Here is a 20,737-nt window from a genome sequence, read left to right as displayed (position 1 = left end):
GTATGTGATGCAGTGCCGTCTAAGGGCCCAAAGATCACCGCCATCCAGTATGGTTTTCTAGCTTTCTAGCCTTGACCCTTATGCACAGAGAAACTCCTTTCTGATATTGGGATTCTACTCCATGACATTATCGTATATATATATATATATATATATGTATATATATATATTAATTTTTTCAATAATTGGTTTACATTATATTGTATGTTTGTCTATTATTTTTTGGTTAATTTCTTTTAACTATTAAAATAAAACCTGTATGTTTTAAATAATGCTCTGATATTCAATTTACCGGCACCTTAAAAATCCCAATTTTTTTCTTCCCCATTGGGTCGATTTTCTTGTCTATATCCAACAAAAGGTTGGAAGTTCTATGTTACAGCGGTGTTGGAGCTTCTTTGTGGAGGACATTGAGGCTGGGTGTAGATGGATAGATCTGTCCAGCCCAATTCACACATATAAATGGGATAAAAGTTCTCGGAGCTCCTCACCTGCTGTACTCCTCCTTCTCTTTACCATGGTGAGAGTTTGTGAAATTTGAGCTATTGGGGTCAGTACATCTTTATCTGCCCTCTTTAATAGGCACAATTAAAGTGTACCTCTAGGCACGGGTTAGACCCTCTCTTAGGCATTTCTTGGTGTCTGAGTCCTCATTATGGGGAGTCACACTCTTTATCTGTACTGGTGACCATTGATAGCGAGAAAATGAAGGGAAATGCAAAATAGTAAAGCTGTCCCAAGAACAGGAATAGAGGGAAAGTCTTCCGATGACGGCTACAAGACTCTTAAGAGTAGAAAGTTCCTCGCTGTGGTGATTTCCTTTGACTTCCTCTTGCATCTCTGGAACAGAAAGTGAAGGAAACTTTTCTCAATGGTACACAGAGAGCAAAAATAAACTAGCAGGGGTATTAACCCTTCCTGCTTGAGGTCATTGTAGCCATATTAGTACACTTGCAACAAGAACAATTGATTACGGTGTGTGATACTTTTTTTTTTTTTTTGCACCAACATCCACATTTTCATGACAAGCTTTCTGGTGTGCCCCCTTCTTCAATGCCCAAACAGTACTTGGCCTTGAAGAAGGGGGAATACCCCAAAAGCCCTGAAAATTTGGATGTTAGTGCAAATTAAAAAAAAGTATCACGAATGTGAATTTATCAATATATATGTGTAAAGCGCTGCGTAAAATTGATGGCACTATATAAGAACCTGTAATAAATAAATGGACAGTACTCAATTGTTTTTGTACTCTATCCAAAACCAAAAAAAAAAAAAATTGTGACTATACATAAACTTTAAGCCCCTCCTCCAATATTCACAAGCTCCGCCCTAGTTTGATATCAATGTTAGGACTCCTGGGAGGCTTCTGTCATCATATATCAGCATGGAGTCATCTCTGTCCTCTGCCGGGCCTACAAATTTGCTCAACCTTCTTTCTCTCTCTTATGTTTTTACAGGTCCTTTCAGGTATACCGTACTACACCATAGCAGACTATTTCTCCCTGGGAGTGATAGTATACGAGATGGCCAAGGGCGAGCATCCATACTATAATGAGAATCAGAAGACGAAGGACCTTCGGAAAGCAATCGATAACGACACCCCGTTATATATAAAGAAGAAGATAAAGACTCCCATCCAGGATCTCATATCTAGGGTAAGTATACACAGAGCTTTACCTTCTCCTAACAGACAAAACCCTTTCCAGGTTATATATACCTTGTTAGGATTTTAGTAAACATGATTGCACATTCATGTGGGTCAAAGCAGTACTTTCAGCATGCTGACTGCTTAGTGCAGGGGTGCTCAACCCGTGGCCCACAGAGCCCTCTGATGTGTCCCGTGACCTCAAACCAGGGAAGCGCATGCCTGGGTTCACCAACCCGTTGGACGCAATCTGGGCAGGGAGCCACGAAGAGTGCAGGAGCCGCATAAGCCAACGCTTCCTTCTGTTAGAAGTCACGTGGACCCATACAGCCTGACAACCCCCCCCCCCCCCCCCACATCTGAAAATATAAAATTTGATTTTTGCTAAACTGACATGGCTGTGATAATCTGCTTCTCAGCCATAGCAGAAATTATACCCTTATCCGTGAATACCTATTCAGTTGAATAGTGCTGCTCTGCAAGTCCCCCGCAATCACGTGCAAAACAAGCAGAAGTGGTGTGCTAGTGGGGATAAAGCAGGCAGCGGGGAGGCAAAATCAAACATTTGAATAAGTTTGTAAAGTTTTTACAATACATTTTTTGGGAATTTTATTTTTTGTTAATTTTTTTTACAATTATTTAACTGCCCTGTTGGGGGGTGGGGGGCTTTGGTGAAATATCAGGGTTCTAAACAAACTCCTGATGTTTGACAATTGAGATAGAGAAAGGGACTTAGGACAGAGTTTTATCAGTTCCTTTCTCTGCAGCCTCAGCTACTAGGACTAGATCCACAAGTGTCAGCAATAAGACAGTACAGCCGGCCCCCCAGGTCAGCAGGTGCCTGGCCCCCCCTTTTTGAACTGATGGGGCCCGGGTGCAGTACAGGAGGGCTGGCTGTACTGCCTTATCAGTGGTCCTGGTCCCAGGCAGAGTGATATCAATGGACTTCTCCTGGGACCTTTCCAGCAGCCTAGAGAGCGAAGAGGAAAAAGGAGGTCAGTGTATTAAACACATACAACGGCCATATTAGCACCTATAAAAGGGTTAACAACTATTAGGCTGCTATCACACTAATCCTCAGGTGCAGCGCAGTGATTGGCAGTGAAAGATCATTTTATAAAATGTATTCTTCATAACAATTCATTGCCAAATATCCTGTTTTATTTTTAGGTGAAATGTTTAGTTTTCCTTTAAAAACTCCCGAGCCAATATTACACAATAAGGTTCCATACTACGACCCGATCCAAGCATGACATAGTAGGGGGAATCAAAGCAAAATCATGGAAGTTGAAATATGTCACTGTAAGAATTCAAAATTAAAACGGGGGTTCTATCGTTCACATATGTCTGTTGCTCTTTCCTGGTTTCTAAACATATTTCTTTCTCCTTTACAGCTCTTACAAAAAAACCCGGGAAGACGGGCATTCCAGGTACATGACATCAGAAAGCACCCGTTCTTCAAACCCATCGACTGGAAGGAAATAGAGGAAGGAAAATCACCCTCACCGCTTCCACCAGATATGGTAAGTATATAAATCATGGAGGAGTCCATGTACATGGGGGGGGGGGGGTCAGCCCCAGGAATGAATTCAGCTTATTCTTGGTGATAATCATTGTGTATGGGTCAGGCGAACAGCTTAGACCTGCTATTATTTACCTGGTGATCCCGCCACTAACACACTTCCTGTCCTAGGGTGACAACACACACTCACTGCCTCTATGGAGAAGAAGCGTTGTCACCCCAGCCTGCCTTCCTAATTAGAACTATAAACACCTGCACCTCTCCTCTTCTCTTCATTGCATAGAGGGGTGTTGCTTTGTAGTTTACAGACGATAGCTGAGAAAGCTGATAATGATGTTTAAGATCTCAGCTCAGTGCACAGGAACTTAAGCCGGCCTTAAATCGATTCTCAGCCCGTTCAGCAGGGACCAGCTGAGATTCCATCCATCTATGGGCAGACTGGTTTTACTGAAGTTGATCCATACAACCAGCCTGTCTGATATTTTGCATGAGATCACTGAGAGCGGCTATAGCCACCAGCAGTGATCATTGTGTTCTGCCAGCAGGGAAGGCTCCCCACCAGCAGAACACAATCCTACAGTAGGAGGGATTTCTCCTTTAGCACTTGGGTGGTGGAAGGAAATAAAATTGTATAATCTATAGCTTGCTTTACAAGGACACTGTATTTCTGACAGGATTACCAGGTATTTTTCTGTACCTGTACTAAGCCTGAAAGAAACAAAGAGAGCTAATGCAGCCCCCACATCTAAGGACTTCACAGGAATATGTGACATTTTGGTCCTTGGGTGTGATAATGCAGTGTAAGACTTCTGACCACTAGAGGGAGATGTGGTTGAAGGAGCCTTCTTGGCGGAATAGACTGCCCATCGGGGGTTGGGTTCACCAAGCTTTGTTACCGTTTTCCTGTATCAATCAGAAACACTAATGAATGTCTTTTTCCCATTTCAGATTCCCAAGAAAGAGGTGAATAAAGGAAGAATAAATCTAGCGCAACTTTTGATCTGCAACAACTACGAGAAGAAGATAGATATGAAGGACCAGGAGAACTTTGTAGGCTTTTCCTACATCAGCGAAAGTCTGAATCCGTAGCCAATGGCTTCATTTCCAGCACCATCAGAGGGCCATTAAAGCATATCCACAGGCTTATAAAACAGACAGGAGGGGGGGCACCCATCTATATGTAGACTGTTGCAGCAATGAAATAAAATGAAAAGAAAACTCTCACAAAATGGTGGAGCGCAATCTGCATCCCACCGAGGATGACATCACCACGTTGGGGGCGTGGTGACATCATCCTTGGGAATCCCTGAGCCTTTACCAAAAGCCTCTCAACCCACAGGATGCGGCTTGTGCTCCACCACTTTTTGACTACTCTCCCTTCCGAGAGTTTCGGAGGCTTTCGGCAAACGCTCCAATATTTTCCTGAGAATGACATCAGCATGCTGGGGGGCATATTGACATCATTCTTGGGAACCTCCGAGCCTTTGTCTTGCAACCACGGGATGCGATTTGCGCTTCACCACTTTGTGACAGCTCTTCTACTCAAGCCCAACTACATGCCAGGGCTGCTTTGCAGACACAGCCGCTTGCTGCCTGCTCCCTGCCTCACAGACCAACTACCAGCCTGCGGGACCCTACAAGAGAAGCCAAATCATCAGGACCACAGGTGCCACAGCCTGACAGCTCTCCTGACAAGATCATCACCATCCTGGCCCTGCTCCTCAGACACGGCTGCTTGACTTTAACCACGCCCCTGAAGCCCCTTCCAGCATTAACGTAAATCAACTATTGCGGGGATGTAGTAGAGTTCAGTTTGTTCCCCAGTAAAGAGGGGGTGCCCAGTTGGGCCTCATTGCTAGGTTTAGGAAGCTCCTAGCATCATGGGACAATTTACTACATGGACTTTGTCTGATGGAAAAGGTGAACACTTTATATAAAGAGCGCCAATGTTTACTCTACCATGGATGGTTGATCCAGGGAATAATCCGATCGCCTTCGGGGGTCAGGAAGGAATTTTTTCCCAGTTGAAGCAAATTATATCATGCTGCACAAGGGTTTTTGCCTTCCTCTGGATCAACTGTGTGTTCCATAACATCCCATCGCCTACTAAGACCCAAGTCCCGTACATACAGAAGAAACCACCAAGCTTTGTGCCCCGTGTCATAAGACACAGTAAAACCACCAAGAATGTCTTCCCTGTAGGTGCAGAGATTTTATACTGTAACCCCTAAGCTTTGCTATGTATGTATAAAGAGAATAAAAATAAACTTTTAACTCCAATTCATTCTGGAAATGTATTTTATTGTAGTTGCTGTTTTATTGTATGGAAATCCCAACTATGTGGATGTGAAGCACACTTTAGCCATTTACATGGGGCAGAGGAGACTTTTTGCTCTGGCATGCTCTATGAGGGGCTATTAGTGAGCTGGTATAGGAGCCTTGTGATATCTATAACCAATTCAGTAATAAATTGAAGGGAATTAATTATTGCCAAACGAAAAGTAGTGAACTTCACTCAGCAGAATCCACAGTGGAGTGGAATCTCATCTGTAGTAGGGATGATCGAACTTTTGAAAAGTTCGGTTCGACCAGAACACCCGAACTTCCCGAAAGTTCGGCCCGGATTTCAGAACCCCGTTGAAATCAATGGGACCCGAACTTCGGTAATCAAAAAACACCATTTTGAAGCCCTAAAACCCAATAAATGCCCCTAAAAAGTGCCTAGGGTTCTGGGTCATGCCCCAGGGACTATTAATCACACAAAAAAAAGTTCTTAAAAATTGTCGTTTTTGATAGAGAGCCAATTATTGAAAAAAAAAAAAAAAAAAGAGAGAGATTTCTTTGGATTTAGTGTCTGGGGGGTCTAAAGGGTGTACCTGTGAAGTTTCAGCTCTGTAGCATGTCCAGAACCAGAATTATAACATACCAAACCTTCAAAAATGACTTTTTTGCTTAACCGCACCTTTCTTTTGCTCCTAATCAACGGCACAGCCAATGTGTATGATGGGGACATAATGCAGTGCACTGGGAACAAGATTAGAGTTTTTTTTGGAAAAAGGTGCTGTCTCTTTAAATGTGCATATAATTAACGGGTGTATTTCCACAATGGGGCTTTTATTACCAAATGTTTCAAGAAGTCCACAGATGTATGTAGTTGCACTTTATTTCATGTAAAATGGTGTTTGGTGCACTTTAACTTGAATTCTCACAAGAACCAGACATATATGCACGGATACATTGAGGGTTAGGGTTAGGGGTAGGGGCCACAATGTAGTGCAGAGTGAACAAGATTAGAGATGTTTTGGATGAATACTGTTGTCTCTTGACTTTGAATAGAAGTAAAGGATGCTTAAAAATTGGGCCTTTGGTGGTGCAGACGATGCCTTGACACCATAACCCTATGAAAGTGCTGGTAATGAAGGCAATAATTGCCTTTGTAAGGAAAAAAATTACAATGATATGCATCTGTGTGACAGGTGCGCAAAAATTGTTGTTTGGGTGTTGGTGGAGCCATACCACTGTAAGCCCAAAGAGCTGGTGTTGAATGAAGGCGTAAAAATTATGAAGGTGTGCACATGTGGAACAGGTGCGCAAACATGGTAGTTTTGGTGTTGGCGGAGCCTCCCCACCATAACCCCAAAGAGCTGGTTTTGAAGGAGGCCAAAAAATTATAAAGGTGTCCACCTGTGGAACAGGCTCGCAAACATGGTAGTTTTTGTTTAGCATAGCCGCCCCACCATAACCCCAAAGAGCTGGTGTTGAAGGAGGCCCAAAAATTGTTGTGATGTGACTGCTGAGCCTCAGTTTAAGCCTGGACCATGGTGCCACCCTCAAACCCTCCTCTCATTCTCTTTACGTTCACAGAACCTCATTTTGGTTATAACAAAAATACCATGTTTGCGCACCTGTTCCACAGGTGCACACCTTTACAATTTTTGGGCCTCCTTCAACACCAGCTCTTTGGGGTTACGGTGGGGAGGCTACGCTAAAGAAAAACTACCATGTTTGCGAACCTGTTCCACAGGTGCACACCTTTACAATTTTTGGGGAGGGGGAGCATAGCATAGCCTCCCCACCATAACCCCAAAGAGCTGGTGTTGAAGGAGGCCCAAAAATTGTAAAGGTGTGCACCTGTGGAACAGGTTCGCAAACATGGTAGTTTTTGTTTAGCATAGCCTCCCCACCATAGCCCCAAAGAGCTGGTGTTGAAGGAGGCCCAAAAATTGTAAAGGTGTGCACCTGTGGAACAGGTTCGCAAACATGGTATTTTTGTTATAACCAAAATGAGGTCCTGTGAACGTAAAGAGAATGAGAGGAGGGTTTGAGGGTGGCACCATGGTCCAGGCTTAAACTGAGGCTCAACAGCCACATCACAACGATAGCCTAGTCTACATGGTCTGCATCAGGTGCATCAAAGCTTGATATCCACGACTGATTCATTTTAATGAATGTCAAACGGTCGACCGAGTCAACATCAGCTCTTTGGGGTTATGGTGGGGAGGCAACGCTAAACAAAAACTACCATGTTTGCGAACCTGTTCCACAGGTGCACACATTTACAATTTTTGGGCCTCCTTCAACACCAGCTCTTTGGGGTTATGGTGGGGAGGCTATGATAAACAAAAACTACCATGTTTGCGAACCTGTTCCACAGGTGCACACCTTTATAATTTTTTGGCCTCCTTCAAAACCAGCTCTTTGGGGTTATGGTGGGGAGGCAATGCTAAACAAAAACTACCATGTTTGCAAACCTGTTCCACAGGTGCACACCTTTACAATTTTTGGGGAGGGGGAGCATAGCATAGCCTCCCCACCATAATCCCAAAGAGCTGGTGTTGAAGGAGGCCCAAAAATTGTAAAGGTGTGCACCTGTGGAACAGGTTCGCAAACATGGTAGTTTTTGTTTAGCATAGCCTCCCCACCATAGCCCCAAAGAGCTGGTGTTGAAGGAGGCCCAAAAATTGTTATAACCAAAATGAGGTTCTGTGAACGTAAAGAGAATGAGAGAAATAACCCCAAAGAGCTGGTGTTGTAGGAGGCCCAAAAATTGTAAAGGTGTGCACCTGTGGAACAGGTTCGCAAACATGGTAGTTTTTGTTTAGCATTGCCTCCCCACCATAACCCTAAAGAGCTGGTGTTGAAGGAGGCCCAAAAATTGTAAAGGTGTGCACCTGTGGAACAGGTTCGCAAACATGGTAGTTTTTCTTTAGCATTGCCTCCCCACCATAACCCCAAAGAGCTGGTGTTGAAGGAGGCCCAAAAATTGTAAAGGTGTGCACCTGTGGAACAGGTGCGCAAACATGGTATTTTTGTTATAACCAAAATGAGGTTCTGTGAACATAAAGAGAATGAGAGTAGGGTTTAAGGGTGGCACCATGGTCCAGGCTTAAACTGAGGCTCAGCAGCCACATCACAACGATAGCCTAGTCTACATGGTCTGCATCAGGTGCATCAAAGCTTGATATCCATGACTGATTCATTTTAATGAATGTCAAACGGTCGACTGAGTCAACACCAGCTCTTTAGGGTTATGGTGGGGAGGCTATGCTAAACAAAAACTACCATGTTTGCAAACCTGTTCCACAGGTGCACACATTTACAATTTTTGGGCGTCCTTCAACACCAGCTCTTTGGGGTTATGGTGGGGAGGCTATGCTAAACAAAAACTACCATGTTTGCGAACCTGTTCCACAGGTGCACACCTTTACAATTTTTGGGGAGGGGGAGCATAGCATAGCCTCCCCACCATAACCCCAAAGAGCTGGTGTTGAAGGAGGCCCAAAATTTGTAAAGGTGTGCACCTGTGGAACAGGTTCGCAAACATGGTAGTTTTTGTTTAGCATAGCCTCCCCACCATAGTCCCAAAGAGCTGGTGTTGAAGGAGGCCAAAAAATTGTAAAGGTGTGCACCTGTGGAACAGGTTCGCAAACATGGTAGTTTTTGTTTAGCATAGCCTCCCCACCATAACCCCAAAGAGCTGGTTTTGAAGGAGGCCCAAAAATTGTAAAGGTGTGCACCTGTGGAACAGGTTCGCAAACATGGTAGTTTTTGTTTAGCATTGCCTCCCCACCATAACCCCAAAGAGCTGATTTTGAAGGAGGCCAAAAAATTATAAAGGTGTGCACCTGTGGAACAGGTTCGCAAACATGGTAGTTTTTGTTTAGTATAGCCTCCCCACCATAACCCCAAAGAGCTGGTGTTGAAGGAGGCCCAAAAATTGTAAAGGTGTGCACCTGTGGAACAGGTTCGCAAACATGGTAGTTTTTGTTTAGCATAGCCTCCCCACCATAACCCCAAAGAGCTGGTGTTGAAGGAGGCCAAAAAATTGTAAAGGTGTGCACCTGTGGAACAGGTTCGCAAACATGGTAGTTTTTGTTTAGCATAGCCTCCCCACCATAACCCCAAAGAGCTGGTTTTGAAGGAGGCCCAAAAATTGTAAAGGTGTGCACCTGTGGAACAGGTTCGCAAACATGGTAGTTTTTGTTTAGCATTGCCTCCCCACCATAACCCCAAAGAGCTGATTTTGAAGGAGGCCAAAAAATTATAAAGGTGTGCACCTGTGGAACAGGTTCGCAAACATGGTAGTTTTTGTTTAGTATAGCCTCCCCACCATAACCCCAAAGAGCTGGTGTTGAAGGAGGCCCAAAAATTGTAAAGGTGTGCACCTGTGGAACAGGTTCGCAAACATGGTAGTTTTTGTTTAGCATTGCCTCCCCACCATAACCCCAAAGAGCTGATTTTGAAGGAGGCCAAAAAATTATAAAGGTGTGCACCTGTGGAACAGGTTCGCAAACATAGTAGTTTTTGCTTAGCATAGCCTCCCCACCATAACCCCAAAGAGCTGGTGTTGAAGGAGGCCCAAAAATTGTAAAGGTGTGCACCTGTGGAACAGGTTCGCAAACATGGTAGTTTTTGTTTAGCATAGCCTCCCCACCATAACCCCAAAGAGCTGGTGTTGTAGGAGGCCCAAAAATTGTAAAGGTGTGCACCTGTGGAACAGGTTCGCAAACATGGTAGTTTTTGTTTAGCATTGCCTCCCCACCATAACCCTAAAGAGCTGGTGTTGAAGGAGGCCCAAAAATTGTAAAGGTGTGCACCTGTGGAACAGGTTCGCAAACATGGTAGTTTTTGTTTAGCATAGCCTCCCCACCATAACCCCAAAGAGCTGGTGTTGAAGGAGGCCCAAAAATTGTAAAGGTGTGCACCTGTGGAACAGGTTCGCAAACATGGTAGTTTTTGTTTAGCATTGCCTCACCACCATAACCCCAAAGAGCTGATTTTGAAGGAGGCCAAAAAATTCTAAAGGTGTGCACCTGTGGAACAGGTTCGCAAACATGGTAGTTTTTGTTTAGCATAGCCTCCCCACCATAACCCCAAAGAGCTGGTGTTGAAGGAGGCCCAAAAATTGTAAAGGTGTGCACCTGTGGAACAGGTTCGCAAACATGGTAGTTTTTGTTTAGCATTGCCTCCCCACCATAACCCCAAAGAGCTGATTTTGAAGGAGGCCAAAACATTATAAAGGTGTGCACCTGTGGAACAGGTTCGCAAACATGGTAGTTTTTGTTTAGCATAGCCTCCCCACCATAACCCCAAAGAGCTGGTGTTGAAGGAGGCCCAAAAATTGTAAAGGTGTGCACCTGTGGAACAGGTTCACAAACATGGTAGTTTTTGTTTAGCATTGCCTCCCCACCATAACCCCAAAGAGCTGGTGTTGCAGGAGGCCCAAAAATTGTAAAGGTGTGCACCTGTGGAACAGGTTCGCAAACAGGGTAGTTTGTGTTTAGCATAGCCTCCCCACCATAACCCCAAAGAGCTGGTGTTGAAGGAGGCCCAAGAATTGTAAAGGTGTGCCAGTGGATCGGCTTTGTCACATGAAAAGCCCTCTGTGTCACTTTGTGCCCTGACGTAATCGTCCACCATGTGATGCAGACGCTGTCGATGCGATGTGGCAGCTGAGAGGCCTGGGCGGTGAGGACTAAAAAAAGACCGAAAGGCATCCGTCAACCGCACGCCTTCTCCAACGCTCCTCTCGTGACCAGCAGTAGAATCCATGGTAGGTTGTCCCCGCCCCTGCACCCTACGGGAGTCGGGGAACGTGTTCACCAGAATCCTCTTGAGACTGTCCTCAAGGGATTTGATCCTGTGGACTCTCTGGGTGAATGGGTAAAGCTCCGAGACTTTTGACTTGTACCGGTGGTCAAGTAGGGTGGCTAACCAATAGTGGTCAGTCTGTTTAATGGCCTTGATTCTGGGGTCCTTTCGCAGGCTCTGAAGCATGATGTTTCCCATGCGTCGCAAATTAGCGAAGGCCTCAGAAGCTGACTCCTCGGGGTCACTCAAAACGACATTATCTTGAACGGGCTCCTCCTCCTCCCAGCCACGCACTACTCCAAAGTGTCCCGAGGGAGTCAAACTAGGCCTTGCAGATTGCCGCATGTCTTCCTCCTCCTCCTCCTCCTCAAACCCTGCAAAAGTTCCCGCAGAATCGTCCTCCTCCTCCTCCTCCTCCTCTTCCACCCCTGGATCCTGCTCGGGCCTCTGGGAGCTAGGCATAATGGGGTCAGGATTCTCAGGATAAAGGGGGCCTTGAGAGGCAAGGAAGTCCTCCTCTTCCTCCTGCTGCTCTGCCTCCAGTGCCCTGTCCATAATGCCACGCAGAGTGTGCTCCAACAAAAACAGTACCGGTAGGGTGTCACTGATGCATGCGCTGTCCCGGCTGACCATCCTTGTGGCCTCCTCAAATGGCGAGAGGACAGCGCATGCATCCTTAATCAAAAGCCACTGCTGTGGTGAAAAGAAGCCCAGGCGCGCAGAGCCAGTGCTGGTGCCGTATTCGCATAGGTATTCATTGAGGGCCCTCTGCTGCGTGTACAGGTGCTGCAGCATAGCCAAGGTGGAGTTCCAGCGGGTGGGCATGTCACAGACAAGGCGGTGTACCGGCAGGTGAAACTCGCGCTGCACTTCGGCCAAACGTGCAGTGGCACTGTACGACCGCCTGAAGTGACTGCACACCCTTCTTGCCATCCTTAGTACATCCTGCACTCCCGGGTACGAGTTCAAAAACCGCTGTACCACGAGATTCAGGACATGCGCCAGGCATGGCACATGGCTTAACTTTCCCTGACGAAGGGCGGCCAGGAGGTTTGACCCATTATCAGTAACCACCATCCCTGGCTGCAGCTGGCGTGGTGTCAACCACCTCTGGGCCTGTGCCTGCAGAGCCCCAAGAATCTCAGGGGCAGTGTGCTGCCTGTCCCCTAGACACACAAGCTGCAGCACTGCGTGACACCTTTTGGCCTGAGACATAGAATAGCCCTTTGAACGCTTACGTGGTACCTTATCATATTCAAAGGACCATTCTGCAGAGGAGGGCATGGAGGAGGTAGAGGAGGAGGAGCAGGAGGGGGTAGAAGTGATCGATCTACCCGGATCAGCGACACCACCAGCTGTTTGCAGACGTGGGAGCAGCCCTGGCTGCAGCACCGAGCCCTGGCTACAATCCCTTCCGCTGGCAAGCAGTGTCACCCAGTGAGCAGTGACAGAAATGTACCGTCCCTGCCCATGTTTGCTTGACCAAGTGTCAGCCGTCAAGTGTATCTTACGGCTGACTGACTTGGCCAGGGACGACACTACATTGCCTTCCACATGTTGGTATAGGGATGGCAGGGCCTTACGGGCAAAGTAATGCCTACTTGGCACCTGCCACTGTGGAACTGCACATTTTGCGAAGTCACGGAAGGGAGCAGACTCTACCAGGTTAAATGGTAATAGTTGCAGAGCCAGTAGTTTTGCCAAACTACTGTTTAGACGCTGGGCATGTGGGTGGCGGGGAGTATACATTTTTTTTCGTTCCAGCATGTGTGGAATCGAAATTTGGCGTCTAGATGTTACAGCTGGTGGTGTGCTGGAGGTAGATGCGACACTGCCTGCTATATCATCATCCCTGTCAGTGGAGGCTACCAACAGGTGACGAGTGACTATAGCAGGGCCAGGAACAGACTGATGTGCAGGTGGAGCACGAGGAGAAGCGCGAGAAGGACTAGGAGGCCGACTGACCGAACTTTGGCCCTTTTGTGGGTTCTTTAAATGCTCCTGCCAACGGGCCGAGTGGTGGGTTGTCAAATGCCTGTTTAGGCAGCTTGTACCCAGGTGGTTGACATTTTTGCCACGTTTTATACCCTTCTTACAAATCTTGCAGATCGCAACTGTTTTGTCTGCATGGGATGTCTCAAAAAAGGCCCAGCAAGAAGAGGTGTGTATAGTGGCCCGGGAGACAACAGGTGTGGCCTTAGATGGAGCGGGCCATCTGCTCTCCCCTCTTGCTTGCTCTGCCTCCTCCTCAAACTCAGACCCAACATCAGACTCCATAAAGGACTGAGCATCAGGCTGGAGTAGATGGCCGACACTGTGGTCAAACAGCTCAGCTGACTCCTCTGCCATGTCTGAAGTTGGGTCTAAGGGAGGACGTGAGGTGGACATGGACTCATCTGTATTTGTTCTGACAACTGCAGAAGACTGACCACATTTCTCTGCCTGGGTCACTGTAGTTGCAGATGATGCCGATGATGAGGGTTTGGTCATATAGTCCACCACCTCCTGTACGTACTGTGGACGTATAGCTTGGCCACTGCCGGAGAACAATCCAAATGGTGGCCTGGCTGAGGACTGACCACCACGTCCACCCCTGCCTCTAGACACCCTAGAAGCTGTGCCCCTTTTCCGCAGCAGGGCCACGTATGCCTTTTCTTGGTCTACGTGACATATTTGTCACTGAGGGGTTGGCAACTGTGTGCGGTGAAAAACGCACACTGCTATGCGACACACAGTTGTCGCTGGATACAGCACAGCAGATATGTGTCACGCACAGTCGCAAAGCCTTTTGCACAGTGGACCTAACGCTTTGAACAACAGGTGTTAAGTTGTCACTGAGGCTTTGGCAACTCTGTGCGGTGAAAAACGCACACTGCTATGCGACCCACAGTTGTCGCTGGATACAGCACAGCAGATGCGTGTCACGCACAGTTGCAAAGGCTTTTGCACAGTGGACCTAACGCTTTCAAGAACAGGCGTTAAGTTGTCACTGTATTTTGCTGCCTAGCAAGCACGTATACCTGCTGTAGATATATCAATTCAGCAGCACTGTGCAACGTGCTCACTACACAGAACCCTCACACTTTCACTTTCCCTACAGAAACTCAATAATTAAATATAACTAATGTAGTACAAAGTTCCCTAACTACACTAGATATCCCTTTCCTCACACTAAATAGAAAGCTCCATACAGCAGAAGACTGACACTGTCCCTTAAATTTTTATTTTTTTTTTGTTACTCAAAAAACCAGCACAATCGCTGTATCTAACTACACTGGCTGTAAGCTGAATGCAATTCTACTATATGGAGCTTTAGAACCACTCGTCTATGCAGAAAATGTAGTGTTCCAAAGCAGGAGTCAGAGAAATGCTTCCACTCTCTTCAACAGGCTATGTATCACTGTGCTAGGGTTTAGACGGGGCTATTTTATATACTGTGGGGCATATTCACTCCTGATTGGCCTCTGGTCCCCGTAGTCACTCCAATCACGTTCCTAGGAGACTCCTGCCCCCTCATTGGCTTTTGCTGACGTTTCTGGGCCAATCACAGGCTTTTAAAGCCCAGTTCCTGTCCCAGTGCATTTTGGGCGGTTCTGGTGGCCGAATACCAAACTTTTACCGCAAAAAGTTCGGTATTCGGCCAAATATCGAACATCCAATGTTCGGGTCGAACCGATGGTCGACCCGAACCGTCCGATCATCCCTACTCTATATTAATATATATATATTTTAACCTATCACACCGACCTAACATAAATAGTGTTACTGGGCTTTTTTCCGTGGGGCTGCATATCTCCCTTTGTGCTAGGAGCGCGTCGCACTGCACTCTCCCAGCACAGAGACCAGGGTCTCACAGAGAGCCCTGGACCCCGTACTAACAATTGGGACCCGGAACTCCCGATTCCTGGTCACCTGATCGCTGCGAATGGCTACCACAGTGATCAGTCACTGGAAGGACCGCCCCTGTGTTTTTCGCTCAGAGAATGGAGGAGAGAGATACATCAAATCTCTCTCTCTCCTTGCAGAGTTTAAAAAAAAAAAAAATAATAATAATAAAAGACATAAAATACAAAAAAATACCTAGATCAAGGTTCGATTTAGGTCATTGAGTTAGTGTTTGGTGTAAGGTCAGGGTCAATGTTTATTTTTTTTAACAGGATTTTTTTTTTATAATTAGTATGAGTGTCAGTGTGCTTTAGGTAGGATAAAAAAAGAAAAAATGCGCAGTATTGTTTCTGGGCTGTACTGCGGGTACAAACAACAACTAACATACACATATGTGGTATTGCAACAATTGCAAAGAGCAGGAGAATTTAATTTGAGTTGTTATTTGGTGGAAGGTTATGGTAGTAGTAAGAAATATACAGATACATTTAAAAACATATATATATATATTTTTAAATATTTTCCTTTGCTAATAATAAAAAACAAAAAGAATTAGGAGATATCAATTACCACCAAATGAAAGCCCAATTTGTCCTGAAAATTGCAGAATTGTGATTAGGCATTAAAAATTGTTTTACCCTTGTGCACCAAAGGGATAAAGGATTTGGATTGGGATGTCTAATAATTTCATTGACTTATGATGATTGGGCATCCATAAACATTTAGCCATACAGTAGAACACATGCACTATAGACAGTTGTGGGTTACCGGTCAGGTGGATTGGTACTGGAGGCCGCCATGACACACTGACAAAAGGATGTGAGGAGTAAGTCGGGTACCTGTCAAAAGGTAAAATAATTAATATTAAAATAAGTTAGGAAGGCACATGGTGTGCAAACTGCAAAAAAATCACATTAAAACTTAGTGTCAGTTCCTGAGGTTCCAGTTCTTCAATATTATGAGAAAAAAAGTGCCTCTGGGATCTCAGGAACGGTGATTGGATTACCGGATCCCATCACTGCTGTCAGCCTATCGGAAATCACCGCCACCTGTGACAAAACCTCTGTAAAGAGTTCAATGTACTAGTCAGTGTGTCCCTGATTTCCTGTTCTGGTGACAACACTAATAAGCTGGATTTCCCATCACTTTCTCTCCCAGTCATAACTGTCACCAAGGAAAATGGAGAGGGAGGCCCTCCCCAGTGAGAACACTGTCAGCCATAGCAAAGTAAATAGGGCTTGGGGTACATTATCAGCAGACATGGTCATTTTGCCCTGGAATGGGCAAGTTACATTTTGTTCAAAAGTAGTCTGAGTTTTACACACTCATTTTTAAATATTGCCTATAGTTGTACTTTAAGTAGGCCGCTTATCACCCACCATCATATCGCTTGCCATCCATGATATATGGTCTCAGCTCCCAAAGTGCTGCCTGTAACCTCGCCATAGGCTCCTCATTCAGGGACACAGACACATCCATCTTCTCATTGCCTAATAGATCAGAAAATCAGTTTAAACAAATAAAAAATGTCTCCATGTTGGGTGGGAGATCCAAAGCAAACATCAAGTATCAATCACCGTACTAATTCCTTACATGAGATGGGAGACTTCACAGCGTTCGGTAGTCAAGAACATAAAGTATACCCCAACACAACCATGGACTGGGTTCTGATCCATTTATAGAAGTATGGCCAAACCTCTTTTGGCTGTACTTCCCTTGTGGATCACAGAAGTGCACTTACAAGGGACTATATAAAAAATACTTGTGCGCTGCTATGTGTATAATGATGTAAATAAGTGTGAATAGTTGAACTGTGACTTAAGAAAGTCATGTGACCAGTGACGCAACGCGTCAGACGGAGCCGTTGACGTCACTTCCGGTGTCTCTTAAACCAGGTAGTAAGCGGTGAGGAGGCGAGCTCTTGATGTCCTTTTATCATAAGCAACTGTACAAGACGTTATAAAAGGTGAGTGGGCAATTTTATATATATTTAATAAAAACGCATATATTTAAGCAATATTGCGCTATGATTGTCTCTTGTGCTCTGAGCAATCTCTAAGGAGCAGTTTCCACTGTATGCTACAAGGACTGCAGGGGATCCTGGATACAACACATGTTTTTTCATGATTATTGAAGACCTGTATACTTAAAGCAGAGTTCCACCCAAAAGTAGAACTTCCGCTCATTTGCTTCCCCTCCCCCCCCCCTCCGGTGCCACATTTGGCACCTTTCAAAAGAAAGTAAACAGTAAAGTTAGCCCAATTTTTTTGTAGATTGTGAAATATGATGTTACGCTGAGTAAATAGATACCCAACATGTTAGGGTTTAAAATTGAGCACACTAGTGGAATGGCGACAAACTATGGTACTTAAAAAACCCCAAAAGCGACACTTTAAAATTTTTTAGCGGTTACCAGTTTGGAGTTACAGAGGAGGTCTTTTTTTAGAATTATTGCTCTTGCTCTGGCGATCGCGGTGATGCCTCACATGTGTGGTTTGAACACCGTTTTAATTTGCGGGCACAACTTATGTATGCGTTTTCTATCGTGCGCGAGCTCACAGCGACCAGGGTGCTTTAAAATTGTTTTTTTTTTTCCTATTCAATTTTATTTAATTTTTTTTTTTTAGCACTGTTTTAAAAAAATAATAAAAAAAAAAAATCTGATCACCTTTTATTGCTGTGAGAAGGAATGTAAACATCCCATGTGACAGTAATAGGCAGTGACAGGTACTCTTTATGGAGGGATCGGGGGGAATGTGACAGTAATAGGCAGTGACAGGTACTCTTTATTGAGGGATCGGGGGGGAATGTGACAGTAATAGGCAGTGACAGGTACTCTTTATGGAGGGATCGGGGGGAATGTGACAGTAATAGGAGTGACAGGTACTCTTTATGGAGGGATCGGGGGGAATGTGACAGTAATAGGCAGTGACAGGTACTCTTTATGGAGGGATCGGGGGGAATGTGACAGTATTAGGCAGTGACAGGTACTCTTTATGGAGGGATCGGGGGGGGGGATGTGACAGTAATAGGAGTGACAGGTACTCTTTATGGAGGGATTCGGGGGAATGTGACAGTAATAGGAGTGACAGGTACTCTTTATGGAGGGATCGGGTGGAATGTGACAGTAATAGGAGTGACAGGTACTCTTTATGGAGGGATCGGGGGGAATGTGACAGTAATAGGAGTGACAGGTACTCTTTATGGAGGGATCGGGTGGAATGTGACAGTAATAGGAGTGACAGGTACTCTTTATGGAGGGATCGGGGGGAATGTGACAGTAATATGCAGTGACAGGTACTCTTTATGGAGGGATCGTGGGGGAATGTGACAGTAATAGGTAGTGACAGGTACTCTTTATGGAGGGATCGGGGGGAATGTGACAGTAATAGGTAGTGACAGGTACTCTTTATGGAGGGATCTGGGGTCTAAAAGACACCAAACCCCTCCTCTGCACTGCATTGTATTCAAAATACTGAAATCTACATTTTTGAATACTGACACTTTTTTAAATTCGGCACCGTTATCTGCCAAGTAAACCGGAAGTGGCGTCATGACGCCGCTTTGTGGTTAATACATCGGAGGCCCGATCAAAGCTGAATCCGGCTTTGTTTGGGACTCCAAACAGCCGGCGGACGTGCTGGCTGGTTGTTTGGGTCTCCTTGTGGGGCAGGAGACCCGGGCTGACCTGAGGAAGGCGGCGGGAGTGGAGGGAGGTTCCCTCCCGCTTGCTGGGATAACGGCTGAGCAGCTCCCGAGCCGCATCGGCTGTTATCTTCTGAAAGCCGACCGCCGGCTCTAAAAAACGGTACCGGGAGATTACCACTCCCGCAAATCTACCGGTACGTAGATTTGCGGGAGTGGTTAACTTTAACTTACATGGCGCTGAAGTCCACCATTGGCTGACATCACAGAGCCGGTCCAGGCTCTACAGGGATCTTGACAATAACGTTGGGATCTGCCCAAATTACCTGACTGGCAACTGGCTCAGCCTCTCCGCACGCTGCTGAGAACCTGAGCCAGCGGCTCCCACCCCCTCCATAACCCTTCAGACAGCGCTAGAGGGGAAAGGCACAGAGCAGTGTCTGACAGTCAGCGATCTGTGCTCAGAGCGGAGACTAGAACAGTCAGTCTTTGATCGATTGGTTCTCGGTGTAGAGCCGGCAGGGGACAGCAGCAGCATCAGATCCCTGTTGCAGCCATCTAGGGGAGTATGTAAGTTTATTTAGTTTGATTCCCACACTTCTCTTTTAATGTATTATGGACACCATTGGAAGCAGGAATAAAATGTTTGTATTGGGTGTAAACAAGTACAGTTTTGCACCTATAAAGTCTGTGTGAGTTTTACATTTCAGTTACAGATGGAGCACAGAAGGCTGAATTACCCAATCCCTACTTAAAGCTGAACTCCGGATATCATTACTTTATTATGTTTAAATGTTTTATATTTTACCTCTACAATGTAACTTTTATTTGTTATTCCAACCACATACAAAACATCAGTCTGAAAGCTTTGCGTTATTATAGTTTGCTTTGCCTAGACTTCAGCTTTAGGTACAATATATAGATATATAATAAACAGGCAAAAAATTTGGGGGAGCATACCCATGTATTTCTAAAGCTGCTGCAGCTATGAACCAAAAGACATGTATATTAAAAAAGAATAGCGCGCAAATGCAAAAGAAATTACTACCAAATCTGAAGACAATCCATAAATAAAAATGGGGATTTGGTCCCACCATATGGTCATATCGTGCTCAAGCCCACTACTGCGTCAAAGTACCCCATTATCAGTGGGTCCTACACTATCCATGAAAAAGAGATGAATCCAGCCTTTCTAAACCTTGGAGGGTTTTTTAATAATTTTAATATATAGATATGTTTGTTGAATTTCATTTCACAATGCGTCATGTTCAATTATTACGCGGATCTCAACTTTGAAGTGAAGTAATTAAACAAAATGCAGCTAATCTGACCGGTTAACCATCATCCTGACGACACTCGAACACCCGGGATCCTCACCTTCCAGCTTCCGATGCTTCTCTAGTTCACAGGCATCTAGATATGAGCTCAGCATGTTTTCAGGGATCTTATCGGCTCTACAGCGATTAAGAGAAATTTGAGATGGCATTATGGTGTATTTTAGTGAGCATATCACATGAGTTAGTATTTTAATGTTTTTCTTACAGTAATACCATACTGGACAAGATAACAGGTTCATCTTACTGTATGGACCATAATATACATGTACTGTATCTACACTTTTCACTCTCCCCTATATTGGGAACAGTGGGATTACCGATGTTCATAAGCGCCCCTTTTGGTTTTGCAGTTCCCAGGTTAGACGATCCCAGGTGACCCTCCATCACAGGCTTTGTGTGGCAACAGCTTTAACTTATTCGTAAGTAAGGAATCAATTGTGATAGGCATTGCTCCAAATGGGCGTTTTAATTTTTAGACACATTGTTATTATATATACTTCTTTGTAGATAATGGATTGAACCTGTTCCTGAAGAAGTTGTTCCCACGAAACGCGTAGAGCATATTAGGATGCAATTTCCATGATTTTGTTTACCATCATCTCTATGTCTGTC

The 20,737-nt window shown here is 45.2% G+C and overlaps 1 protein-coding gene across 1 annotated transcript in view; it reads right to left on the bottom strand.

Moving 5' to 3' along the window:
• Positions 1 to 16,077: 16,077 nt before the first annotated feature.
• Positions 16,078 to 20,737, bottom strand: part of LOC309569181 (Fanconi anemia group A protein-like) — a gene marked incomplete at its 5' end in the record, with an annotated part of 30,453 nt that continues 25,793 nt past the window's right edge. The window contains 3 exons of the mRNA XM_082274941.1: positions 16,078 to 16,206; positions 16,523 to 16,633; positions 20,166 to 20,242. Coding sequence (XP_082131067.1) covers positions 16,100 to 16,206; positions 16,523 to 16,633; positions 20,166 to 20,242 — 295 coding nt within the window. The 3' untranslated portion in view covers positions 16,078 to 16,099. The remainder of the gene's footprint in view (positions 16,207 to 16,522; positions 16,634 to 20,165; positions 20,243 to 20,737) is intronic.

This window comes from Pelophylax lessonae (genome assembly GCF_965119305.1).
Source record: "Pelophylax lessonae genome assembly, chromosome: 13".
Taxonomy (NCBI): domain Eukaryota; kingdom Metazoa; phylum Chordata; class Amphibia; order Anura; family Ranidae; genus Pelophylax; species Pelophylax lessonae.
The sequence above is the reverse complement of the archived record's forward strand: the minus strand, read 5'-3'. Positions and strand labels throughout refer to the sequence as shown.